Here is a 22,364-nt window from a genome sequence, read left to right on the forward strand (position 1 = left end):
CCTCTCGGTGCTGGGGCCGTGGCTGGCGACCGTGGCCGTGCGGCAGTGACCCCTGTGCCCCTGGCTGCCCTTGGGCTCCGCCGCCAGGGTTCTTGCCAGGTCAACGTCCGCGTGTGTGACGGGCTGCAGACCTGAGCCCGGGGTCAGCCGCGCGGCCGTGGCCTTCAGGGCCTCAGCTGTTGGCGGAGGCAGGGCCGCCCAGGAATTGGTCCGTCCTGTCGTCCCCACTCAGTTTATGTTGCGCGTGCTCACTAGGGCCTCCCCCAGAAACGTTCTCACTCCCGGATGGTCAGGGCGCGGTGGCCCCTGGCCTGCAGGCTGAGCTGGGGGTGCCGTCCACAGGCCGGCTTCCACGACACTGACCCCGGGGCAGTGTCTCTCTGCAGTCTTCCCTCTCTGCTCTCATTTCTTGGCACCCCCGGGGCCCACTGTGAATGCGTTCTGGCGGTGGGGGCCCCCAGCAGGGGAGGGAGCCCAGCACCAGGCCCTGCAGACAAAGCTGCCCCCCTGTGGGGCCACCTTCCAGGCAGGGGTGCTTGACGGCCCTTCCTGACCCCGTCCGTCCCCCGCAGACCTACATCTCCCCCAGTGCGGCCATCATCCAGGCAGAGACGGCAGAAGGCGAGGCCGCGGCCATGTTGCACAACATGCGCGTGTACGGGACGTGCACACTGGTGCTCATGGCCATGGTGGTCTTCGTGGGCGTCAAGTATGTCAACAAGCTGGCCCTGGTGTTCCTGGCCTGTGTGGTGCTGTCCATCCTTGCCATCTATGCCGGTGTCATCAAGACCGCCTTCGACCCACCGGACATCCCGTGAGTCCTCGGCCTGAGAGCCGGCCCGTCCTGCACACTTGTCTGTGCCCGTGACCACGTGGTCGGGCCGGGGTGGTGCTGCCGTGGGACGCAGATGCCTGTGCTCACGCCGGGCTTGGGGATGAGCCATCAGGATGCTCGTGCGGCCGCGCCATCTGCATGAGTGGGATGGGTCCGCTGAAGGTCCGGGGTGGACAGGGTGCTGCTGGCCCCGAGGACCTCCGTGCGCCCCGTGCCCTGGCTCCCCAGCTCCCCTAGTCCTTGCAGGAGCCACCCCCCCGGCCCCGGTGGGTTTCTTTCTTGTCCCTCTTAAGCATGTGGATGCCCAGTCCCAGGGAAGTGGCCCGAGGTCACAGCGAGTGAGCGAGCTGCCCGTGGCCCGTCGGCCTGGTCCAGGAGGGGCCCGGCGGGCTGGGAGGCCACTGGCATGAGCAGCAGCCATCCCTTGCAGCCCGCGGGGCGTTCCCGTCGCCCAGAGTGGGGTGTCCGAAGCAGAGCAGTAGGAGGTGCTTCACAAGGGCCTCACGTGCCCTCACGCCCAACCCCCGCGCTAGGGTCTGTCTGCTGGGAAATCGCACCCTGTCCAGACGTGGCTTCGACGTCTGTGCCAAGTTCCTTGCCGCCGACAACAGCACGATGCCCACCGCGCTCTGGGGCATTTTCTGCAACAGCTCCATGCCCAACGCCACCTGTGACGAGTACTTCGCCCAGAACAACGTGACGGAGATCCAGGGCATCCCCGGCGTGGCCAGCGGTGTCCTCCTGGGTGAGCGCCCCAGGGCCATGTAGGACTGTGCCAGCCCTCCCCCACGGGGACCCGCCAGCGGCCGCCGCCCCTGGAGCTGCAGCCGTGGTCAGCACCGGGTGGCAAAGCATGTGGGTCAGCAGACCCTTCCTTCTGGGGTTTGCTGCTGGGCGCACACAGGGTCGTGGTCGGGGGCGACAGGGCTGGTCCGGCTGGTTCTGGGAGGAGAGGTTGCGCGTCCTTGTGTGAAGTTGGAGCCCATCCACCCCCGCCGCCTCTGCCGGGCCTCCCTGATGGCAGGAGCGTGGCAGAAGGTTCTGGAACCTGTTACTGGCCTGTTGCCCCCGCAGATAACCTGTGGAGCGCGTATGCAGACAAGGGGGCGTTTGTGGAGAGGAAGAGCACGCCGTCGGTCCCCGTGCCAGAGGAGAGCAGGGCCAGCGGCCTGCCCTACGTCCTCACGGACATCATGACCTACTTCACCATGCTGGTCGGGATCTACTTCCCTTCCGTGACCGGTGAGGCCCTGCCCTGTCCCTCAGTGTGCACACCTGCCCCGGCCCCCCAGGAAACGAGCGGCAGGGTCTCTGCTGCCCCCCGCGTGCTGATCGGGGTGTGGGAAGGAGCTTTGTCCCAAGCACTGCCGACTGACCAGCAGCACTCGAGGTCACTGACCGTGGAGGCTGTGCGGGGACCCGAGGGCCGTCCTCCCACGACCTTCATCTGACCTTCTGAGACGACCCTCGGCGCACCAGTGCCTCATCCCCTGCCAGGACACCCCTCAGCGGCCCGGTGCGCAGCGGGAGCCAGCAGCCGTCGGCACGTCCGGCCCTTGCCCGGGCCCTCGGCCGCTGCTCGGGCTTCCCCTCCACCAGCTGGAGCCCCACAGCTTGCAGGCGGGCACGGGTTCCAGGCGCTTCTCTTTAGTCCCACGCCCTCCCCGTGAGTCGTGGCCAAGGGCGTGGCTGGCGGCGTGTTCTGGGTCTGTGGTAACTGGGGGCTCTTCCGGCGGTCCTGTAGGTATCATGGCGGGCTCGAACCGGTCTGGGGACCTCAGGGACGCCCAGAAGTCGATCCCCACAGGGACCATTTTGGCCATCGTGACGACGTCTTTCATCTGTATCCTCAAAGGGGCCGAGGTGAGGGAGGCTCCGATGCTCTGGCCGCCGCCGCCCCATGGGGAGCCGGGCTGGCGTCTGCCTGACGAGGGAGAAGGAGGGACTCCAGGTCGCCGAGCTCACGCCGGCTGCAGTCCGAGCCACTGTCGGTAAACTGCGTGGGGCACCCACGTCGTCACACGTGACAGGCGGGGGTGGCCCGTAACTGCGGGCGCGGGGCCTGGTGCTGTGCGCAGCGTCCTCGTGCTGGTCGCCGAGGTCTGTCCTTGCTGAGCGAGCCAGCGTCCCCTGCCCGGTGCCCGTGGTGGTCAGTGGGCCGTGTGCAGCCTGACTCAACTGGAAGCAGGATGGAGCCACGAGGAAGGTGCCCTGAGGGCCGTGGGGTCACGGCGGGGCGCGGGGTGGCAGGGAGCGGGCAGCCGGGGCGCGGGGCTGGTTCATGCCCACCCGCCACCAGACTCTGCCGATGACGTTTGGCCCGCCGCTTCCTTGACGCAAGACACAGACCTGTCCTGCATCGTGCTCTTCGGGGCCTGCATCGAAGGCGTGATCTTACGAGATAAGTACGTTGGTTTTGTTTGTGGCTTCTAGAAGTTTCCTGGTCAGCATCGGTTTTCTTGTGGATGGTGGTTGACCTGGGGACCTCCCCCAGGGTTTCAGGCTTCGCGTGGGGAGCCGTGGCCCCGTGGCCCCCCTGGGGGGATTCTGCTCGGTCTGGTGTGTGGTCCTGTCCTGCCCCAGCCTGGAGCTGGGGAACCGCCGAGCAGCCTCCCGCCCGAGAGAGCGTGAGGGGTTCTGTGTGGTTCCGGACAGCGCGGCCGTGCCAAGCCACTTCTCAGGAGTGACCGTGGTTTCCCTGCGCCTGAGAAAGGACACTTAGGGTGGGAGTGGCCTCGCTCCGGCTCAGAGCGTGGGAAGACGTTCATGTCTTCAGCTTGTGTTTGAAAGCCCGCCCACCCGACCCACAGGTTTGGGGAGGCCCTGCAGGGGAAGCTGGTCATCGGCATGCTGGCCTGGCCGTCCCCCTGGGTCATCGTCATCGGCTCCTTTTTCTCGACCTGTGGTGCTGGCTTGCAGAGCCTCACGGGGGCACCACGCCTGCTGCAGGCCATCGCCCGAGACGGCATCATCCCCTTCCTACAGGTGAGCGGGGCGGCCGCCCTTCTGAGAGCAGGGGTCCCCGCGGGAAGGGGTGTGTCTGCGAGGGTCCCTGAGGGTCTGCCCCCGGAGCACGGTCTTCACGGTTACTGACTGTGGGACCCAGGTCCCCACCGCCAGCCTGGCAGCCTCGCCCTGGGTGGTCACGGGGCTGAGGGCGCAGTGCATGTCGGGGGCGGGGGGTGGCCCCTCACCGCCCTGGGCTGTGGGAACATTGAGAGGAGCAACCCGGGGAGCCTCCATTTCCTCAGGGCCGGTGTCTCTCCTGCTGGGTGCAGCGTCCTCCCTGCACCACACGCCACAGGCTGGGGGCTCAGACAACACACGGGGATTTGCTCACATCCCTGGGATGTGAGTGGAAAAGTCCCAGACGGGGGGGGGGGGTGGCGCGCTCCAAAGCTAGTTTGTCCTTGGTGTGTCACCACCTTCCCGCCTTCCCCGAGTCCCCACGTGGCTTCCCTGTGCTTTTGTTCGTCTTTCTCACAAGGACACCGGTCACTTAGATTAGGACCGCCTGTAAAGCTCACATCTGCAAACATGGTCGAGTCGCCTTCTGAGGGGCTGGGGCCAGGGCTTCACTGTGGGACTCGGGGGCACATGGGGCCCCTTCGTGTGTGTTCATCATCTGGGTGGGGGCTGGTCCTCCCCCCTTCAGAGCACGGTCCTCACCTTCACTCCCTGGAAGGTTCTGGCAGACTTTACAGCTCCGTCTGTTGGCTCGGTGCAGACTGGGTTCTGCTCTGGGGGCGTTGCTGTGTCCCCGGTGCCCCCTCCCCGAGTCTGTTTCTGGTGTCATTCCGCGTGTCTGTGGCATGCCCTGCGTGTCTGTTCCCAGAGCCCCTGGGCAGCAGGGACTGTGCTAGAAAAGCATTGGAAGCTGGGGTCCCTGGAGGCAGCTGTGGTCTCCATGTGGTCCTTCCCCGTGTGGCTGTGGGCGAAGGGTCCTCACGGTTCTCCATGCGTGTGTGCCGCGGGGACCCTGCGCCTGCCCCCGCGCGGCCGGCCTCAGGATGCCCCCGAGGCCCCCATCCGTCCCGCGCATGGAGGGGTCACCTTCACCCTCGCTGACGCCGCTGTGAGGCCCAGGCCTGATGGTACCTCGGCCACCGTCTGCCTTCTCGGTTCTGGGCGTCAGCTTTTCCTCCCAGAGCCGGGGAGGGTTCAGGACGGGTTGTGAAAGTCCGCTTCTGCCTCTGTCCCGTCCCTGAGCCCTTCTGGGCTGCCCCTGGGAAGCTGGGTTTCTCACTGGGACACGGGCTGTTGTCCTGTGGCCTCTGTCCCCCACGCTCGCAGCCCACCTGCCCTCTCCCTGCAGGTGTTCGGCCATGGGAAGGCCAACGGGGAGCCCACGTGGGCCCTGCTCCTCACGGCCCTCATCTGTGAGACCGGCATCCTGATCGCCTCCCTGGACAGCGTGGCCCCCATCCTGTCCATGTGAGTGGCTGCAGGCCCGGTGGGAGGGGTGTGGGGCAGGCCACGGAGATGGGGCTGCCACTTGTGGACAAGGAGGCGTGTGTGACCCCGCTCTGGGGCTGGCCTTCTGCTCAGGGGTCACCAGCCACGCAGCCACGCGGTCCAGGTGGTCCTTGTGGAACGGTGCCGTGGAAGGGAGGGGAGACGGGAGGGGCAGTGCTGTAGTGGGGGGGTGGGGAGACCACGTGGGACCTGACCCCCGGCTCCTCTGGCCCTGTCCTTACGCCCCCAGGTTTTTCCTCATGTGCTACATGTTCGTGAACCTGGCCTGTGCAGTGCAGACCCTGTTGCGCACGCCCAACTGGCGGCCACGTTTCCAATACTACCACTGGTGAGCACTCCCGCCGCCGGGACGGCCCCGGGTCCCTAGTGCGCCTGCGCCGCAGCCGAGCCGGGCGGGCCCGGCGCCCGTGTGCGTCCCCTGGCCCCCCGGTCCCTGCCGGGGGGATGGCCTCCGTGTGTGACCGCGGGCCACTTGGTTCCTGCTGCTGGTGTGTGTGTCGGACGGGCGAGGCCCGTTGTGCCGTGTGGCCCGCGGGGTGCTTGAGCGCCCTGGCAAGTGGGGTGGGCGTCCCGCGTCCATGGGCGCGGAGCCACGGCGGGCTCAGCCCTTGAGGGTTCAGCGTCCGGGGCGGGGGGGATCTGGCCACAGGCATCATGGCTGCTTCCTTGCTGTAGCTGAGAAGGGTCTTTGTTAGGGGCCGGGAGGGTTTCCGGGGTTCCGGGCGTGGCAGGTGTGTGAGGTGCGTGTTTCTCCAGGGCGCTCTCCTTCCTGGGCATGAGCCTGTGCCTGGCGCTCATGTTCATCTGCTCCTGGTACTATGCTCTCTTCGCCATGCTCATCGCCGGCTGCATCTACAAGTACATCGAGTACCGCGGGTGAGCTGCTCTGCGCGAGTTCGCGGGCCGATGTTCCCTGCAGGGTGTCTCCGTGGGGTCTGCATAGCCCGGTGCAGGGGTGGGGGGTGCTCGCGGTGTGAGTCGGGCCCCCGAGCTGGGTGGGCCCTGCTGTCCAGGCCTGCACACCTGAGGCACGGCGGGTGCAGAGCTGTGTTTGCTACTTTGTATCGATTCCACGCTTGTGTCGCTTTTTTTACTGTGTGCTTTTTGAGAACTTTGAAGTCCATACAGTGAAAGCAGTGATGTGTAAAGTGTGCAGCGTCCCAGAGCGCATCCCAGAGCACCTGGTCCGTCCCTGGGGCCTGGCTCCCTCCGGGGGTGGGGTCTGAGGGGTCCCGGCCGCTGCCTGGAGGCCCCCTCCAGCTCTTCCCAGCTGGTGAACAAGGAGCGTCGGGCGTGTGACCACTCCTGGTGAAGCCAGGCCCACCCAGCCTGCTGTGCTCATCAGTGTCCCCGACTCCAGGGTCCCACCCTGTCCTGTCGCAGAAACCCCAGGCTGGCTTCTCAGGGAGGCTGCCCCTGGAGGCCTGTGGTCCAGGGAAGCTTCAGGGCCCTGGCCCTAGAGTCCCCTCCTGGGTTCCTTACCGCTGCCCCTTTCTTGCAGGGCTGAGAAGGAGTGGGGTGATGGCATCCGGGGTCTGTCGCTAAACGCAGCCCGCTACGCCCTGCTGCGTGTGGAGCATGGCCCCCCCCACACCAAGAACTGGAGGTGAGTGCCCCAGCCCACCCCGACCTGGCCTCATGCACTTTGAATGCAGAGCGCCCTCTCTACCCTCACACTTCAGAGACGGAAACTGTTGGTCCCTCTTTTTGGGGAGCGATTGTCTCGGAAGCTTCTAGCACCTTCTCTCAGTGCACGGTGGTCGGCCGTGGCGTGATCAGCCTGGTGGGTGGGGCATGGGGTGAGTGGACCTCCCTGGGGTCCTGCCGAGGATGGAGGTTAAGCGCATGGACCGCCAGCCTCACGTCTCCCGCTTCTGGGAGGTCAGGGATGTCCTCTGTGCTGAGAGCCCCCGGCCTCCGTCCCTTAGACGCCCAGGGCTGTAGCCCCGGGCAGGCTCGCCTGGTGAGCGCGGTCTGTGCTGCAGGCCCCAGGTGCTGGTGATGCTGAGCCTGGATGAGGAGCAGCGTGTGAGACACCCCCGCCTGCTGTCCCTCACGACTCAGCTCAAGGCCGGCAAGGGCCTGACCATCGTGGGCTCTGTGCTGGAGGGCACCTACCTGGACAAGCACGTGGAGGCCCAGCGGGCCGAGGAGGTGGGTGGGCGCGGGCCGGGTCCACGGGACGGCGGCGGGCGGCGGCGGGACAGAGGTCCAAGCAGGGAGCGCGGGCGGGGTGGGGACGGCTGGCGGCTGAAGCGGTCGAGGGGCAGGCCCGCTGCTGCTGCCTGCCTTGCGCGGGAGGCTCAGACCAGCACGTTTTCCATCGCTGCCATCTGCGAGCATGGTTTTGTATGTTGCGCTGTTGTCTTGTTTCGTAGTAGAGCCTGGTTTCTGGGTTCGTTTGGGTCAGAACTGAGGCTGCTGAAGGGACCCAGGGGCGGGGGGCTGAGACCTCTTGGAGAGCGTGTGGGTTAGAGGCTGGTTCCAAGGGCCGCTCGGTGCTGCCCTTGGAGATGTCCCCCTGGCGCCCTCCATGGCTTGGCCTGGGCTCCGTCCCCTGCACGCTGGCTGTCTCGCATGGCGGCCTCAGGCCCATGTGTCCAGGGGCTCTGGCTGGAGGAGACGCTGACCTCGGCCTGTGCAGGTCGTTTCAGGCACACGTGGAAGCGGCTGGTGTCGTGAACGCCCGGGGGCTTCCAGGCAGACCCGCCGGGTCTTGTGCTTTTGTCTCCGACGGTCTGTGTCCATGTCCGAAGTGGGAGGCACATCAGCGCTGGTTTCTGGGGGCAGCCTCCCTGCTTCCCCGCGTCGGTCTTCCCTTTTTCACCCCTGCAGGTGGTGTGGCTCGGTCCCTTGCTCCAGGGTGGGTCCTTCTCACTCTCAGGCAGTTAGGCAGGTGGAGGAGGGACGGCTGTGTTCACGTGTCTAGGAGCGCTGCGGCTGCGTGTCCAAGCCGGGCCGCGCCCAGAGGCTCATTCGCATTCAGAGCAGGGGTTGCAGGTGCTGGATCCGACCCTCCCACTGCCTCCCTCAGCTGGACAAGCCAGCTCCGTGCCGTCGGCGGTTCGCGGGTTCCTTGCTCAGGGAAGGCAGCAGATGCGCTGGGTGCTGTCCTCCTCCCGGAGGCACCAGCGGTTCTCTTTCGGCAGGACCGTGAGCCCGCGGGCTCCAGCGTGGCGGTTGCTGGCCACAGTATGTGGATTTAGGTGGTGTCGTCCTTGCGCTATGCACACTGTCCCGTCTTTGGGCAGGACTGCCTCCCGCGGGCGCTGACACGCTCGGCCCAGACCCACCGCGTGGCGGGAGAGGCCCTGGCGTTTAGTTCTGGCCTTGCACAAGTGCCACGTGGTCGCCGGCTCCAGCTCTCCCTGCGCGGGGGCTTCTCCAGGGCCGCGGGGGAGGCGGGCGCCCTGCTGCGTGGAAGGCAGCAGTCTGCAGCCACGCCCCGGGACGGTTGTGGCATGGCCGGATCCCCCATCCCTGCCCCCTTGCCGACACCGGGGGCTGTTGTCATCTGATACGCGCAGTCTCGGACTTCCCCAGTTTCGTTAACACCCCAATCCTGCGGAAGGTGTTCCACGCGCTCTTGTTACTGTAAAGAGGCGGTTTTCCATTCTCGGGCAACGTGTGTCTGCGTCAGCTCGGTGGTCCGTGTCGTGTGTGTGTTCAGGTTTCTGTTCCTCGATGCCGCTCTGGTTGTGTTTGGGGGTCTCGGTGTTTCTGTGTCCCGAGCGGTATGGTGAGCGGTCCGTAGAGACGTCTCGGTCCCCGTGGGGTCGTTCGTAGGAGGACATCGTGGAGTCAGTGGTGGTGTGCACTCCCGAGGATCTGGGCCAGGTTCCGGTTTTTGGTCCACCTGCCAGTCTGCGTGGCATGTCTGAGCAATGTGGGGGACGGGGGCCCCTCTGGCCCCGCTCTTCCATCTCTTGGGGACGGAGCCGTGTGCTGGTGGCTCCGCCCCATCGCTGTGCTGGGAGCTGCGAGACCTGGAGTATGGGTGGCACAGCTGGGTTTCACCCCAGACATACAGCCCAGCAGGGGGCTCAGCCGTGGTGTCCCCGAGGGGAGGGGACCACCGTCCGCAGGGCTGGTGGAGCATGTCTCAAGAGGACGAAGACCCAGGGGCGCCATGGTCCTCTTGCACCCGGGCTTGCTGACGTGGCCTGACTCCTGAGCTGGCCAGGAGCGTCTCGGCCAGGTGGGGGCACAGGGCATTCACCCAGCTTCGTAAATGGAAGCAGCCGGTGCACCCCGACCTTGTCCCTCACCGTTCCTGCCTCTGTTCGTGTGTCTGCTCGTGGAGCGGAGGCCTCACTGGGGAAGGGCCGGGCAGGTTCCCACGGGGATGTGGCCTCCACGCAGTTGGCTCGTGGGCCGGCCAGGATGTGGGGAAGGGGGAGGCCCTGCGTCTCCCGGGAGCACAAGCGAGGATACCCCGAGGAGGCACCGACCCAGCTTGTCTCCCCAGAACATCCGGTCTCTGATGGGCGTGGAGAAGACCAAGGGCTTCTGTCAGCTGGTGGTCTCCTCCAGCCTGCGGGACGGCATGTCCCACCTGATCCAGTCGGCCGGCCTGGGGGGCATGAAGCACAACACGGTGCTCATGGCGTGGCCCGAGTCCTGGAAGCAGGAGGACAACACTTTCTCCTGGAAGAACTTTGTCGGTGGGTGCTGTGCTCGGGCCCGTGGGCGGGGCTCCCACTGGCGTCCTGGTGTCCCACGTCCCGTGAGAAAGCACCCCACCGTGTGATACCTCGCTGCCGTTGTGGCCAGCCCTGCGGTGCGGTGATGCCCGAGAGCCCCGCACCCCTTGGGCCGGCGGCCCAGTGGCTGGCCGAGCGAGGCTGCGCTGCCTTCAGCATGGGCCCCAGGTGGGGCTTCCCGGGGACCCGTGGCCTCGCCTGCCTCCCACGCTGGCTGGAGCCCGCGAGTCCCTGGGGCAACCCGCCACTGCCTCTCCACAGAAACCGTCCGAGACACCACGGCGGCCCAGCAGGCCCTGCTGGTGGCCAAAAACGTGGACCTGTTTCCACAAAACCAGGAGCGCTTCAGCGACGGGGACATCGACGTGTGGTGGGTCGTGCATGACGGGGGCCTCCTCATGCTCCTGCCGTTCCTGCTACGGCAGCACAAGGTGGGCCGCGGGGCGGGTCCCTCGGCGGGGGGCAGGGCTCGGCTGCCGCAGCAGGTGCCAGCCCCGAGGCCCCCACCAGGTGTGGAGGAAGTGCCGGATGCGCATCTTCACGGTGGCCCAGGTGGACGACAACAGCATCCAGATGAAGAAGGACCTGCAGATGTTCCTGTACCACCTGAGGATCAGCGCCGAGGTGGAGGTGGTGGAGATGGTGAGGGGTCTGCCGTGGTCCTGGGCTCGGGGTCCCATAGCGCTGGCCTCGTCCTCCCGCCGGGGCCCACGCTGCCCCGGTTCCGTGGGCTGTGGCAGCTTTGCAGAAGTTTACCTTTGCCAGGCCCGGGGCTGGCTGGTGGGTTTAGCGGGTTATGGGGGGGACCCCGATGTGACGTGGCCCCTCAGCACGTCCTGCGGGCGGACGTGGCAGCCGGCCCATCAGAGGCCGTGAGCCCGCAGTCCAGGCTCCTCCGCTGCAGATCCCAGCGTTCCCACCTGCAGACTCTGTCCCGGAGCAGGTCCCCGGGGCAGGGGGAGCGCTCTTCTGCCTGTGGCATCTCTCCTGGGGCTGCTGTTTGTGTCTCCCCTGGCCACGGCCACGGCCACGTGGACTCCGGCGATCTCCCCATGTCGGGGTTTACGCGGGACCACACGGTGGTTCTGTTGCTCGCGCTGTTCCGCCGTGGCCACTCTGGTGTTTTCGAGGCAGCACCTGCGTCGTCTGCCCCCTGCCGTCCGCATCCCGGCTGTCACCCCCGCCAGCCATTCCCGTCCACGTTCAGGAACCTTACGCGACGTCAGGTCCCAGAAGCCGAACAGAACCAGGGTGGAAACGGTCGTGGGGTGCAGCGTGGCAGGATCGCGCCGTGAGGCGTGGACTCCCGTGGTTTGCAGTGACTATATTTGTGTATCAAGGCTGCTAATTTCACTGAGTTTTCCAAGTAGGTGGTTGGTGCATTATGGTTAAAATCCATGTCCCTGCTTGATTTCAGTCATGACTGCAAGTTTTGTTTCATTGGGCGTTAGGGATGCAGTTGCATCTCTTCCGTGAGAGCAGGCCACTGTCCAGCCTCGCGTGGCCATGCACTCCGGTGAGGCCAAGAGCAGACCGTGGTCAGAACCCTCTTAGCCAGGTCCTTCCATTGGGAGGTGGGCAGGGTCCCTGTGGTCCGTGCTCTACTTCTGGGCCATTGGCCAGGCCAGCCTCCACCCTGGGGCCAGCCCGCCAGCATAGCAAGCCCACCTCGTGGACAGCGAGGGCCCAGGGCACCGTCTCCAGGAGCCAGGGAGCCTCACGGCAGAAGGGGAGACCAGAGTCAAAGGCCAACATTGAACAGCAAGAAGTCAGGGTCACTAACAAGGAGGGAGATGCTCCCGGCCGGCAAGGCTTAGAAAACTACTCCAAGTGTTGAACCAGGACATGTGAGCGGGAAGGATTTGGTGGTTATCGTTAAGACGTGACTTTAAAGAGTAGACTTTATAGATTTTATAACAAGTACCAGGGAGTAAGAGTCAATGCATATCTAGCCGGCAGAGTCAAAGACACCCGGTCAACAGCTAGCCCCCCACAGATGTCTCCGGAGGTTAGCAGTAAGCGGGCTGCCCACCAGTCTCCCTTTCCGGAAGCTGATGCTGGAGCTTAAGTGTTGGAAGCAAGGAGACGTTTGTGCAGACATCATTTAAATATCTGGAAAACCCGAGAAAATATTCAGAGTTCAGTAAGGTGGATTGACGCAGAAACTGTGTCAGAACACATCTCCGCACGTTTGTGGGACGGGATCCAGCTTGCAGGAGCAGTGACCAGGGCCTGTGGCCCTGCCAGACGATGGGAGAGCTCTGCAGAGGGTCACAGGGCGCTCCCTGTCTTCGGGCCCAAGAGGCAGAGGACATGGAGCTCGCCTGACACCACCCCCATCCTGGACTGGTGGGGGGACCCAGGGCCACCTGCCAAGGGTCAGGCCAGGGGTTGGAGAAGATCCTGGCCCTGTTGTCACCGGGCAAGCTCCAGACACCTCTGCAGGACGAGGCGTGTGCTTGGTGTGGGGTTCCCCCGGGAACAGGCATGGGAGCAGACACGGATTCAGCTGTGGCCACTGTTCCTACTCACGTGGTCACCCACACACACCGTTCAGGGGCCACTGGGGCTGAGGGCGCTGGGGTGGGCTGGGGACAGCCGGTGTGCAGATGGCGGGTGCAGCCGGGGACGTCGGGGGGGGCTGAGGGGGAGGCGGGGGTGGGGGGCCAGCCGGTGTGCAGACGGCAGGTGCAGCCAGGGACGAGCGCGTGTTGACTTGGCGTGCTTCACGCACTGTCTAGGTTGAAAACGACATCTCAGCATTCACGTACGAGAAGACTCTGATGATGGAGCAGAGGTCCCAGATGCTGAAGCAGATGCAGCTGTCCAAGACGGAGCGGGAGAGGGAGGTGCGCGTACGAGGAGTGGGCGGGCACCTGGCAGCCCCACTTGCACACGCGGCAGGAGCAGCCCCTCCGAGCGGGTGTCCTTGGGGTGTCCAGCCGCAGCTTGCTGGCCTGACCAGCAGGACCAGGTCTTGGCGGTCACGGAGCCATCCGTCCCCAGCCTGGCTTTCTGAATGGCCGGGTGGCACGATTCTGCCCTCATGGCCCCCGGGGTTCCACACCCAGGCTGAGGTTGGGGCCATGTAGACCCCGTCTGCACACATGGGTCAGCTCGGACCAGCATACTCTGGCCTTCCCAGCTCTGCTCCTGTCTGAACCACCATAGTGGCCCCCACATGGCCTCCCTCCTCCTTCCTGTAACTTGTCCGGCCGAGAGCCACAGTGGGTCCCAGAGAGCCAGCGTGCTGACCCCTCCAGGCGCCATCACTGCCCTCCCCTCATGTCACCCTGCGGTTTCTCGGCAGCACCCGGCTCTGCCCTGAGCCCTGTCGCCCCCTCAGGCCAGCTCCCTCTGGGCCTCAGTCGTGGTCTTGCTCGCACATGGCCTGTCCGGCCGGCCTTGGGCAACACTGACTTTCTCAACGTGCACCTGCCCCGCCCCAAGAACATGGGCTCCCTGACTCACTCTGTGCCGTTGACAAGTGTGGGGACGGGGGTGGTGGCGGACATGTGGACAGATAAACGGGGGATAAAGGAGTGAGGGATGGATGGACGGATTGACGAGCGGGTGGGGTGGAGCTACGTCAAGTGCAGACTTCCGGGTGCATACATCCCCTCGTCAACGCGGAGCTGTGGGCTGTTCTCAGTTGCCTTCAGAGCTGGGGCAGGAAGAGGGCCGAGTTGGGTCTGGATGCCCAGGAGGAAGGCCCCGGCTGGGGTTTGGGGTGGCATCAGGTCCCCTGTGAAGGAGGGCTGGTCCCGGGGTCCCGGCTTCTCATCTGCACCCGATTCTTCTCGAGCATTTTGGAGACGTGAGGTCACAGAATGGGTCCTGTTGCCTGTCCCCTGCTCTCCCGCCAGGCTCAGCTAATCCATGACAGGAACACTGCATCCCATTCTGTGGTGGCCACCAGAACCCAGGCCCCGTCCACCCCAGACAAGGTGCAGATGACCTGGACCAAGGAGAAGCTGATCGCAGAGAAGTACAAGAACAAGGAGCCGGGCATGTCCGGATTCAAGGACCTCTTCAGCCTGAAGCCGTGAGTGTTGGCCGGGGGCTGGGGGTGCTTCATGGTCTGGTACTGGTCACAGGCATGCGCCTGCTGACCCGCGGGCCCACGGGCCACCGTTCACCGGGATCCGGGCGTCTTTGTTCTTGCTGGATCCCAGCAGCTAGGGGTCAGGGCTTGTGGGGGGCTGGGGACTCCAGCTGTGACCCCACCGCCCATGCAGGCTGCCCGCGGGGGCCCGGGTTCTGCCTGTGGCGTTGGGCTGAGCATGGGGGGCGCGGTGCGGCTGGGCCCGGAGGGTCTTCAGTGAGGGGAGGGTCCGGGGAGAAGGACCAGGTGGGCCGGGGGAGGGCAGCCAGGTTCCTCGTGGTCACTCTCGAAGTAACTCATTCTTTGTGTTTTCTCTCCCGTGTAGAGAATGGGGAAATCTGTAAGTCGTCTCATTTTATTTAGGACGCTTCTTAGACCTGTTACCACGCATGCTTGGCCCATGCTGCCGTGTGAACCGTGTGTGCATGTGTGCACGTGTGGACAGTCCTGTGTGTGTGTGCGTGCCCGCACGAGCTGCAGCCCCCCTCTGTCCAGACGGCTCAGGGCACACAGCTGAGCTTCCTCCTGGAGCAGCGCAAGGACTGGGCTGCAGGGAGGGCGGGTCCTGAGCCGCTGGAGCAGAGGGGGGCCGGCGCTCGGTAGCTCTTAGCTGCTCCGTCCGCATCCCTGGAGGCTGAGCGTTTGGACAGATCTGCTCCCTGGCCCTGGGTGCTGTTCACCCAGGAAGCTGCAGCCCGGGAGTGCAGAGGGGTGTGGACAGACCCTGTGCGTGCTCCGACACGGGGGGCAGCTGGACGGGCTGCTGTGCGCCCCCTGCCCCCCCAGCGCCTGCGGGTGTGTCCCCCGCGGAGGGGTGGCCGGGTGGCGTCCACAGCAGAGCGCTGAGGCCGGGGGTTGGGCATGGAGGGCGTGGAGCCTGTAGATATGCGGGGATCTGCGGGGAGGTCCCCAGGTAAAGTCAGTCAACAAAAACAACAAAAGCGGGGAGACAGGAATATGGTTTCTCCCCAAAAACGCTGTGAGCCATGGGCCTGCTGACCCTGTCCCCGGGGCTCTGGGGGGGCTCCTGGTCAAGGGTTAGGCTGGGAGGTCAGCTTGTAGGGGGCAGGGGACTGAGCGATGGGTGGCTGGCTGTCCCCGGGGCGTTGGTGCGGGCAGGTGCTCATCTGCTTGTGTTTGGTCCGTTGTCCGTGCTGTGTGGCCCCCAGGAGCCCAGGGACCGGAACCCCAGCTTCCCCCCCATGCCAGCCACGTGCTCATCGCTCACCTGCCCCTCCTCTGCCCCAGGCGGCCCACCACCCCCAGCCTCAGCAGAGGCTCTGCCCCACCAGATTCAGTATACGGATGACCGGCTCCCTTACCCTGTGCATTTACGGCCCGCCGCGGGGAGCAAATGCAGGTTTCTGCTGGCTTCCTGGAAACACGAGGGCCAAGCTGGCCATCTCCGCGCCCCTGTGACCTCCACAAGGCATGTCACCCTGGAGCCCAGGGCCCTTCCAGCCAGACCCAAACCCCTGGTTTTCAGATTATATGTGTTTTCAGGCTTTCAGCCGTAAGGGATCCTTCGATACCACACAGACGCTCATTTCTGGAGTGACTCTTGTCCCCAAACACTGGTAATTGTGGTCTATCCAGGCAGCTAACTCATGGTCTCGTAATGGAAGATCCCTGATTGTGCCGTGGACAGGTGCCCAGTCTGTAATTTTATCAGGCGAAACTGGACAGAAAGAGGCCCGGCTCCCTGTTTTCCTCCTGGGAATTGGTGGTTGTGATCTGGTGTATTTGGCTCAAGGGCTGAGCTGGTGACAGGGCGTGACCCAGACGCGGCCCCAGCGGGCCCTCCCCCCACCCTGTGCCCTGGCCTCTGCCCCCCCCCCAAGTCTGTGGCAGGGTGACCTGCTCTCGGCAGGGCTGCAGCCGACACAGCCGGGCTGCCCGCGTATTCCATCGTGCAGGCCACCCGAGAACTGGCAGAGTTGCCAGGTTTTCCAGCTCAGGGGTACGGACGTCCTGGAGGCGGTTAGCTCACCCAGACGGCGTCTCCTGAATGTGCTTCCTGGGACACACTCAGCCCGTGGGGACCCATGGGGGCCGTGGCCACCGGGCGCACGTGGGGTAGACGAGGATGGGGCCGAGTGCAGGCGGGCGGGCAGGGGTCTGCCTGGGACTCTGGAGGACCATCGGTGCACAATGGAGTGTGCAGAGCCGGGTGGTTGCTGAGGACGAGGGGCAGGGCCTGGGTTGCTGAGCGTTGGAAGCGCTTGTCCATCGGCCATTCGCCAAGGGCAGCAGGCACGCTGCCAAGCCCGGGATGGACCTTGTAGCCTCATTCTCGACCAGAATCTCCAGCCTGGGCACCAGGCGCCTGGGCGTCTCCCTGCACAGCATGTCTGGGCTCCCCTGCGCCCCCAGCCCGTCAGGACGAGTGAGATGCCATTGTGTGCTCACTTGAGCAGGCTTAGCTCAAGGCCGGAGTGAAGCAGGGCTGGGCCGTGACCCCGAGGCTCCCAGGTGGGGTGGGGTTAGAGCCTTTCATGCTCAACAGTGCGCTGTTTGCAGCAGGGGACACTGCTCCTACTTGGAGAAGCTCGGTTTTTAGAACGTTCGGAGACCAAAGCCTTCTTGTTGGTGGGTAATGTCCCCGGTCGGTGCTCACCAGCCTCAATGGAGTCTCCTCCCCCGTGGGGTCTTTGGGGGAGGTGACGCCATTTGAATCCTGATGTTTTTCCCCGGGACTGAGATGGGCTCACAGGGCTCAGGCCGGCCTGGTGCCCAGAGCTGTGGGCCGGAGCACCAAGTGGTCCTACCCCCGCAGGAACCAGTCCAATGTCAGGAGGATGCACACGGCCGTGAAGCTCAACGGTGTCGTCCTCAGCAGGTCCCGGGGCGCGCAGCTTGTCCTGCTGAACATGCCGGGGCCCCCCAGAAACCGGCAGGGGGATGAGAACTGTATCCTTTGTGCGTGCAGCCCAGCAGGCCGGGGAAGGCTGGGCCGCTCCACCTCCCGGGGACAGGGCTATCTTGCCCGGAGGATTCCTGGGTTGGGGGCGAGAGCAGTGGGGCCCTAAGCGTGGGGCCCTAAGGGGCAGACTTGGCCCCCCGGTCTGAGTGCCAGAAACTGGGGGCCCCAGGTGAACGGTTCTTGATTGGTTTGGGGCATCAGTGACTGAGGAAGCTGTAAATGTGCGGGGTATCCTGGGCAGCTCAGGCCCTCCGTGAAGAACCTGGCACACGCAGGAATTTGGACCACGGGTGAGATGAACACGGACACAGAGCCCTGGCCCCGAAACGCCCAGTGTGGGGGCAGTCACCACACCCCTAACCCCATACCCTGCTCACCGTGGGTTCCGGTGCTGGCTCTGAGCTCCTGCCTGGCCCGCTCCCGGGCTGGGCGTCTTCCTGGAGACAGGGGGCACCGTGTCCCCTCATCCAGGTGAGCCAAAGCACAGGTGGTCCCCCATGTGCCTCCCAGCCCTTCTCAGCTGGTGCCCCTCCTGATTGGCTGGAGGCTTCCAGGCCTGACCTCGGAGGTCACAGGTCAGCTCTACCATGAGCTGGGTTCGCACCCTTAACTATGCGTCCTGTGATGGGGACTTGGGTGCCTAGTGGGTGTGCGGCCTGGGGGCTGCCCTCTGGGGTATGGCCCCCGCGCTCCCCTCTGGTGCCGGAATGTGGGTAGCGGGGGTGGGGGTGGGGGATTAGCAGGTGGCTCTTGGGCTTAAAGCCTTGATCTAACCACAAGCTTGAGGACTCTGCGCTTGGTTGGTGACCGGACTGGGACTTGCGGGCTGTTAGGACTCTCGATGAATTCCTGTCTGTGCTGAAGCCCTGGGGTGAGGGCGGGGCTCTGGTTCCCGGTCAGGCCTGCCACAGGCGCGTGCTGATCCTGAGCGTGCATCCAGTGGGCACTTGGCTGAGGCCTGCGTTGGGCCTCTTCCTGCAAACCGACCTCCCTCTGCCCGGGACTCTTGTGAGTGTAACCAGCTGTCCTTAACTCAGGTCACCCCAGATATGGAGTTCCTCGAGGTCCTGACCGAGGGGCTCGACAGGGTCCTTCTGGTCCGGGGCAGCGGCCAGGAGGTAGTCACCATCTACTCCTGACACTCAGCCCCACGGGAACACGCCGGGTGGGCTGGGGATTGTGCTACACTTGGCCTCCTATGGAAGTTTCCAGAATAGCCCCACAGCTCTCCCTCCAGGCGCGGAGCCAGCCCGCAGCTGCAGTGGTTTCCTCGCGTGGAGGGGAGGCATGGATGCCCCCGAGGGAGGCTCGCGGTGACCTGGGACCAGCGGCACTGGCCATGCGCTCAGGCTGTGAGTTCCAGAAGCGGTTTCCATGGCCAGACCTGTCTGGTTGTCATGGTTGCGCGTCAGTTCTGCCTCGTCCAGGATGCTCACGAGAAACCCCTGCTCTGACTGAAGGTCACTTTGGGCCACAGGGGTCCGTTCAGGAAGGTGACCGAGAGCCTTGGTCCCTCGGTCAGCCTCCTCAGCGCCTGTCCCTGCAGCGTCCCTGTTTGTGTTCCTATAAATTAAGGCCGAGGAGAGCCGTCCACCCCGGACTCGCTGGGTGGCCTTGGTCAGCGTGCCTGCCTGGTGCAGGAATGTCTAGGAGGGGGACCCCGATTCCTCGGGGACGTGGATGGTCATCCCGGGTGGGCACGTTCCGGGGGGTTCGGCTCCAGGAAGCTGCCTGAGGGGCAGAGACCCAGGCAGGGGTCCTGTCACGCCCGGGCTGGGTTTGCAGCTGGGACACAGCCACGTCCTACACAGGCATCTGGGCCCCGTTTCTGAGAATTCACCGTGGTTCCCCGCCTGATGTGTGCGTACCCATGGCCCTCGGTTTCCACGCGCCAGGCTCTACGGACGGGGTGCCCAGGGCCTCAGCGGCCCTGAGTCAGCGAGCCGAAGCCCGCGTGCCTGTCCCCTCCTGCCAGCGCACGGGGGATGGTGGCAGCCACGTGTGGGGCACTGTGGGCTGTTTCAGTGGGCCGTGGACTTGCTTCGTGGTCGTGGTCCCAGTCACGCTGCTGTAGCTTGTGGTGACCTGTGCTTCGTCTGTGTGGTGTATTTATTTATTTAAGCACCTGGGGATTTCAGTGGTAATTAGGGCATCAGTGAAGAGACTGCTTCTGCGAACAAGCCCCAAACGGCCGTGTCCTTGGCATTCTCTGGCTTCTTCAGACCCCAAGGAAGTCGCCTGGTCCGCAGATTTCAGGTCAGGGCAGAGGCTAAATGTCCAGACATTCGAGGAGCTGTTGGGCAGCACAGAGGGTCTGCGTCGTCGAGAGTGGCCACTGGCCAGAGCGTGTGCCAAACCGCCGCAGCCAGGCCCGGGCATCCATGCTCTTCCCCCCGCTGTTCTGCACCCAGTGAAGCAGCGAAACCCAGCTCCCTGGCCCTCGGTCCCCTGGCCTGTCGGGGGCGGAGCCACGTCCCCAGGGCCCCGTGGCGCTGACACTGCGCTGTGGAAGGGCCGCGTGGCAGGACCTCCCCTGTGCGCCCAACCCCTGTTCATATGGCGTAGACCTTAGTGCAGCTGCAGCGGGAGGGCTCGGCTGCATCCGCGTGCCCCCCCCCCACAACCTCGTGGGGCCCCACGTGCAGCCGATCAAAGTTGGTTCCACGTTGTTTTCTAGCTTCCTTGTCTTTGTATCATTTGTTGGTAGAAGAATAAATTGTATAAAAGCTGAGTACGTGGACGAGTCTCCGTGTCTCATTCAGCATGAAGGTGGGACTGCTGGAGAAGCACCCTCCCTCCCTCCCCGTGGGCCTCCTGGTCCCATCGGCCAGGGCAGACAGGGTGGCTCACACATCATCACCTGCATTGCCCAAGAGGCGTAAAGAACAAAGCACAAGGCAGTGGGAGGGTCCGAGCACGAGGACGTGATGCCGCCAGTTACTGAGGTCGTAATTCCTAGAAGGGTGGGATCCGCAGGGAAAACCCGTCATTAGAGGGGCCCCCTTGTTCCAGTGTCCAGGCTCACGGCGTGAGCACTTAACCGCCCAATGGGAGAACAAGCATGAGACCCTGGAGCCCTCCCGCGTGGCTGGGGGGGTAGCGAGGAGGTGCCACGGATCCTGAACCACTAGACTGTGGCCTCCCAACCCAGCCTTCCTGCTCCCAGAGCCACAGCCAAGGGGCCTTGTGTCCCCACGTGTTCACAGCAGCGAAACTGCAGGCGCCCGGCATCAGCCGTTGGTGAGTGGGAGACCACGGGGTCTCTGCCTTCCAGGGAATGAAATTCTAGCAGTCTTGAGGACGTGGGGCCACGCAGAAGCAGCCAGTCAGGGCACGTGTCCTATGCTAACGTACACGGAATGCCCAGAAGGGACAAAGCCAGACAGACGGCGTGCTGGGGACCACTCCCCGGGTGGGGTCGGGGGCAGGGAGAACCCATGACCCTGGGCACGGGGCTGCTTTGGGGGTGACGGGGTGTGCTACGGGGGTTGTGGAGAGCACACCTTCTGAACAGCTAGGACGCTCAGCATGGAGGCCGTGACAGGGAGCCGTGTGGCATGGCAACCGACCCTGTGTCCTGGGGGCTGGCTCATGGCGGCTGCAGCACCATCAGGAGTGACCCTCCTTCAGGCCTGCTGTGAGCGCTGGCCGGGCCCGGGCACCCATACATGTGACGTGGAGCAGAGGCCTGGCCTTTGGGGCAGGGGGCCCAGATGTCCCGGGCACAGATGGCAGGGTGGGGCACGCAGATGGAGCTGCACGGGGAGGACCTAGCAGAATCCGAGGGTTCTGACTCGGCCACCGGTGCCCAGGGGGCCCGTGGGGCAGGTTCTGTGAGCAAGCAAGCCAAGAGGCCCCCATGGGGCTTCAGACTCCGTGTCACACCTTCTCAGAGAAGTTGATCGAGTCCTCTCACTGCCAGGAGGGATCCCGGCCCCCCATGGGCCTGAGTGGCGGTCGGGCCCTGACGTTGTGCCCGAGACCCTTCTGCACAGCTGTGAGCCGTCCATGCCTTGGCGAGGAGGCATCAGCCAGCACCCAACATGCGTGTGGGGGGAGCTGTGACCGGATGGCAGAGGAGAGACGGGGTCAGTCTAGGCACAGGCAATGGCAGGTGCCAAGGCCCTGAGGCAGGGACAGCCTGAGGGTGGGAGGGGCTCCGAGGTGGGGTCAGGACCGGGCAGGGGACTGTCAGAGCAGGAGCCGGGCCTCCGGTGTGGATGGTGGAGGCTGCGGAGCCGACAGCAGGGGGTGGGGGGCCAGGAGATGGGGGTCCCGCTGGAGATAGAGGTGAGGGCAGGGCACAACAGCCCACCTGTGGCCAGGGAGGCCTAGACTCCGGCATCAGGGTGATGGGGCCTCTGGGCACTGGGAGCAAGGCCCAGGAGATTGGGAGCCCCGAGGAGCTCGAGGGCCCCGTGCTTTGGGCCGTCGCTCCAGGCCCCCGCCTTCAGCCTGTGGTTCCAAGCTGGTGGGAGGGGAAGGCCGTGAGGATAGGGCAGGTTGGGGGACGCTGGCCTGGGAGTTGAACGGAGCCCTGTCCTGCGTGCCGTGCACGTGGCCCAGCTGCGGCATCGGGAACGTGGCCGTGTGCGCTGTACCATGGGCACGGCCCCACGGGGAGGGGCGGTAAGGAAAGGGTTAAGTGGTGCCGGTTTCGGTACTCCTCCCAGGCGGAGATGGTCACAGCGAGCTTCTGTCCTTGCTGAGACCGTGACATTAGCAGCCCACATTCCCTCAGGATTCACGCTCAGCCGATGCGGGGACGCCAGGTGGACAGGCGCCCCCTCCTTGCAGGGCTGGGCTGGGCTGACCGCCTGCCTGGGGCTGCCCCCTGCGCCTGGCACCTCCGGGGCCCCTTCCTCCTGGGCCCAGCCCTGCGTGCGGTCCTTGCACCCGTCCCTTGGCTCCCGCACCCAGGCCCCGGGGTCTGGCCCTGCTGGTGCCTCTCCCGGGGCGGCCGGGTGCCAGGTAGGCCCCGCCAGCTTCCTCCCGGGCTCCTTGCTTTCACCAGGACCTCACCGGGCGCTCAGGGGACAAGACGGTTTCTCTGGCTTTGTGTTTTTTTTCTGCGGTGGCCTCCGGTGCCCCGAGGGAGAGACAGGGTGGAGGTGAGGGGGACGGGAACCAAAAGGTCCCAGACAATTCCTCGCAGCGTCTGCCCCCATCGTCACTGACCGCTGGGTGGGGTCACGTGGACTTCTGCCTCAGAGCAGAGCGGCCATTGATCCCCGCGTCCTCATCCGAGGGACGCCCTGCACAGCATCGCCTCCCCGACTGTCCTTCCGCGAGCGGACAGCGTCTGCAGAAGCGTCTCGAGGA

At 65.1% G+C, this 22,364-nt stretch overlaps 1 protein-coding gene across 2 annotated transcripts; it reads left to right on the plus strand.

Moving 5' to 3' along the window:
• The first annotated feature begins 419 nt into the window (after window positions 1-419).
• SLC12A7 (solute carrier family 12 member 7) lies at window positions 420-19,773 on the plus strand. 2 transcript variants are annotated; one of them, XM_081825850.1, is made up of 19 exons: window positions 420-814; window positions 1,369-1,580; window positions 1,910-2,077; window positions 2,580-2,678; window positions 3,183-3,240; window positions 3,646-3,820; window positions 5,151-5,269; window positions 5,541-5,639; window positions 6,068-6,187; window positions 6,813-6,917; window positions 7,297-7,465; window positions 9,780-9,975; window positions 10,276-10,445; window positions 10,525-10,656; window positions 12,756-12,863; window positions 13,881-14,059; window positions 14,445-14,459; window positions 16,896-17,029; window positions 18,090-19,773. In XM_081825850.1, exons 1-19 carry the CDS (start codon window positions 435-437, stop codon window positions 18,179-18,181), a joined length of 2,730 nt encoding a protein of 909 aa, XP_081681976.1. In that variant the 5' UTR covers window positions 420-434; the 3' UTR covers window positions 18,182-19,773. The 2 variants fall into 2 exon arrangements, with proteins under 2 accessions (XP_081681976.1, XP_081681977.1); XM_081825851.1 differs by lacking the exon at window positions 14,445-14,459.
• Window positions 19,774-22,364: the final 2,591 nt, after the last annotated feature.

Source organism: Leptonychotes weddellii, chromosome 7, assembly GCF_054177405.1.
Source record: "Leptonychotes weddellii isolate Sample4059 chromosome 7, ASM5417740v2, whole genome shotgun sequence".
In the NCBI taxonomy this organism is placed as follows: domain Eukaryota; kingdom Metazoa; phylum Chordata; class Mammalia; order Carnivora; family Phocidae; genus Leptonychotes; species Leptonychotes weddellii.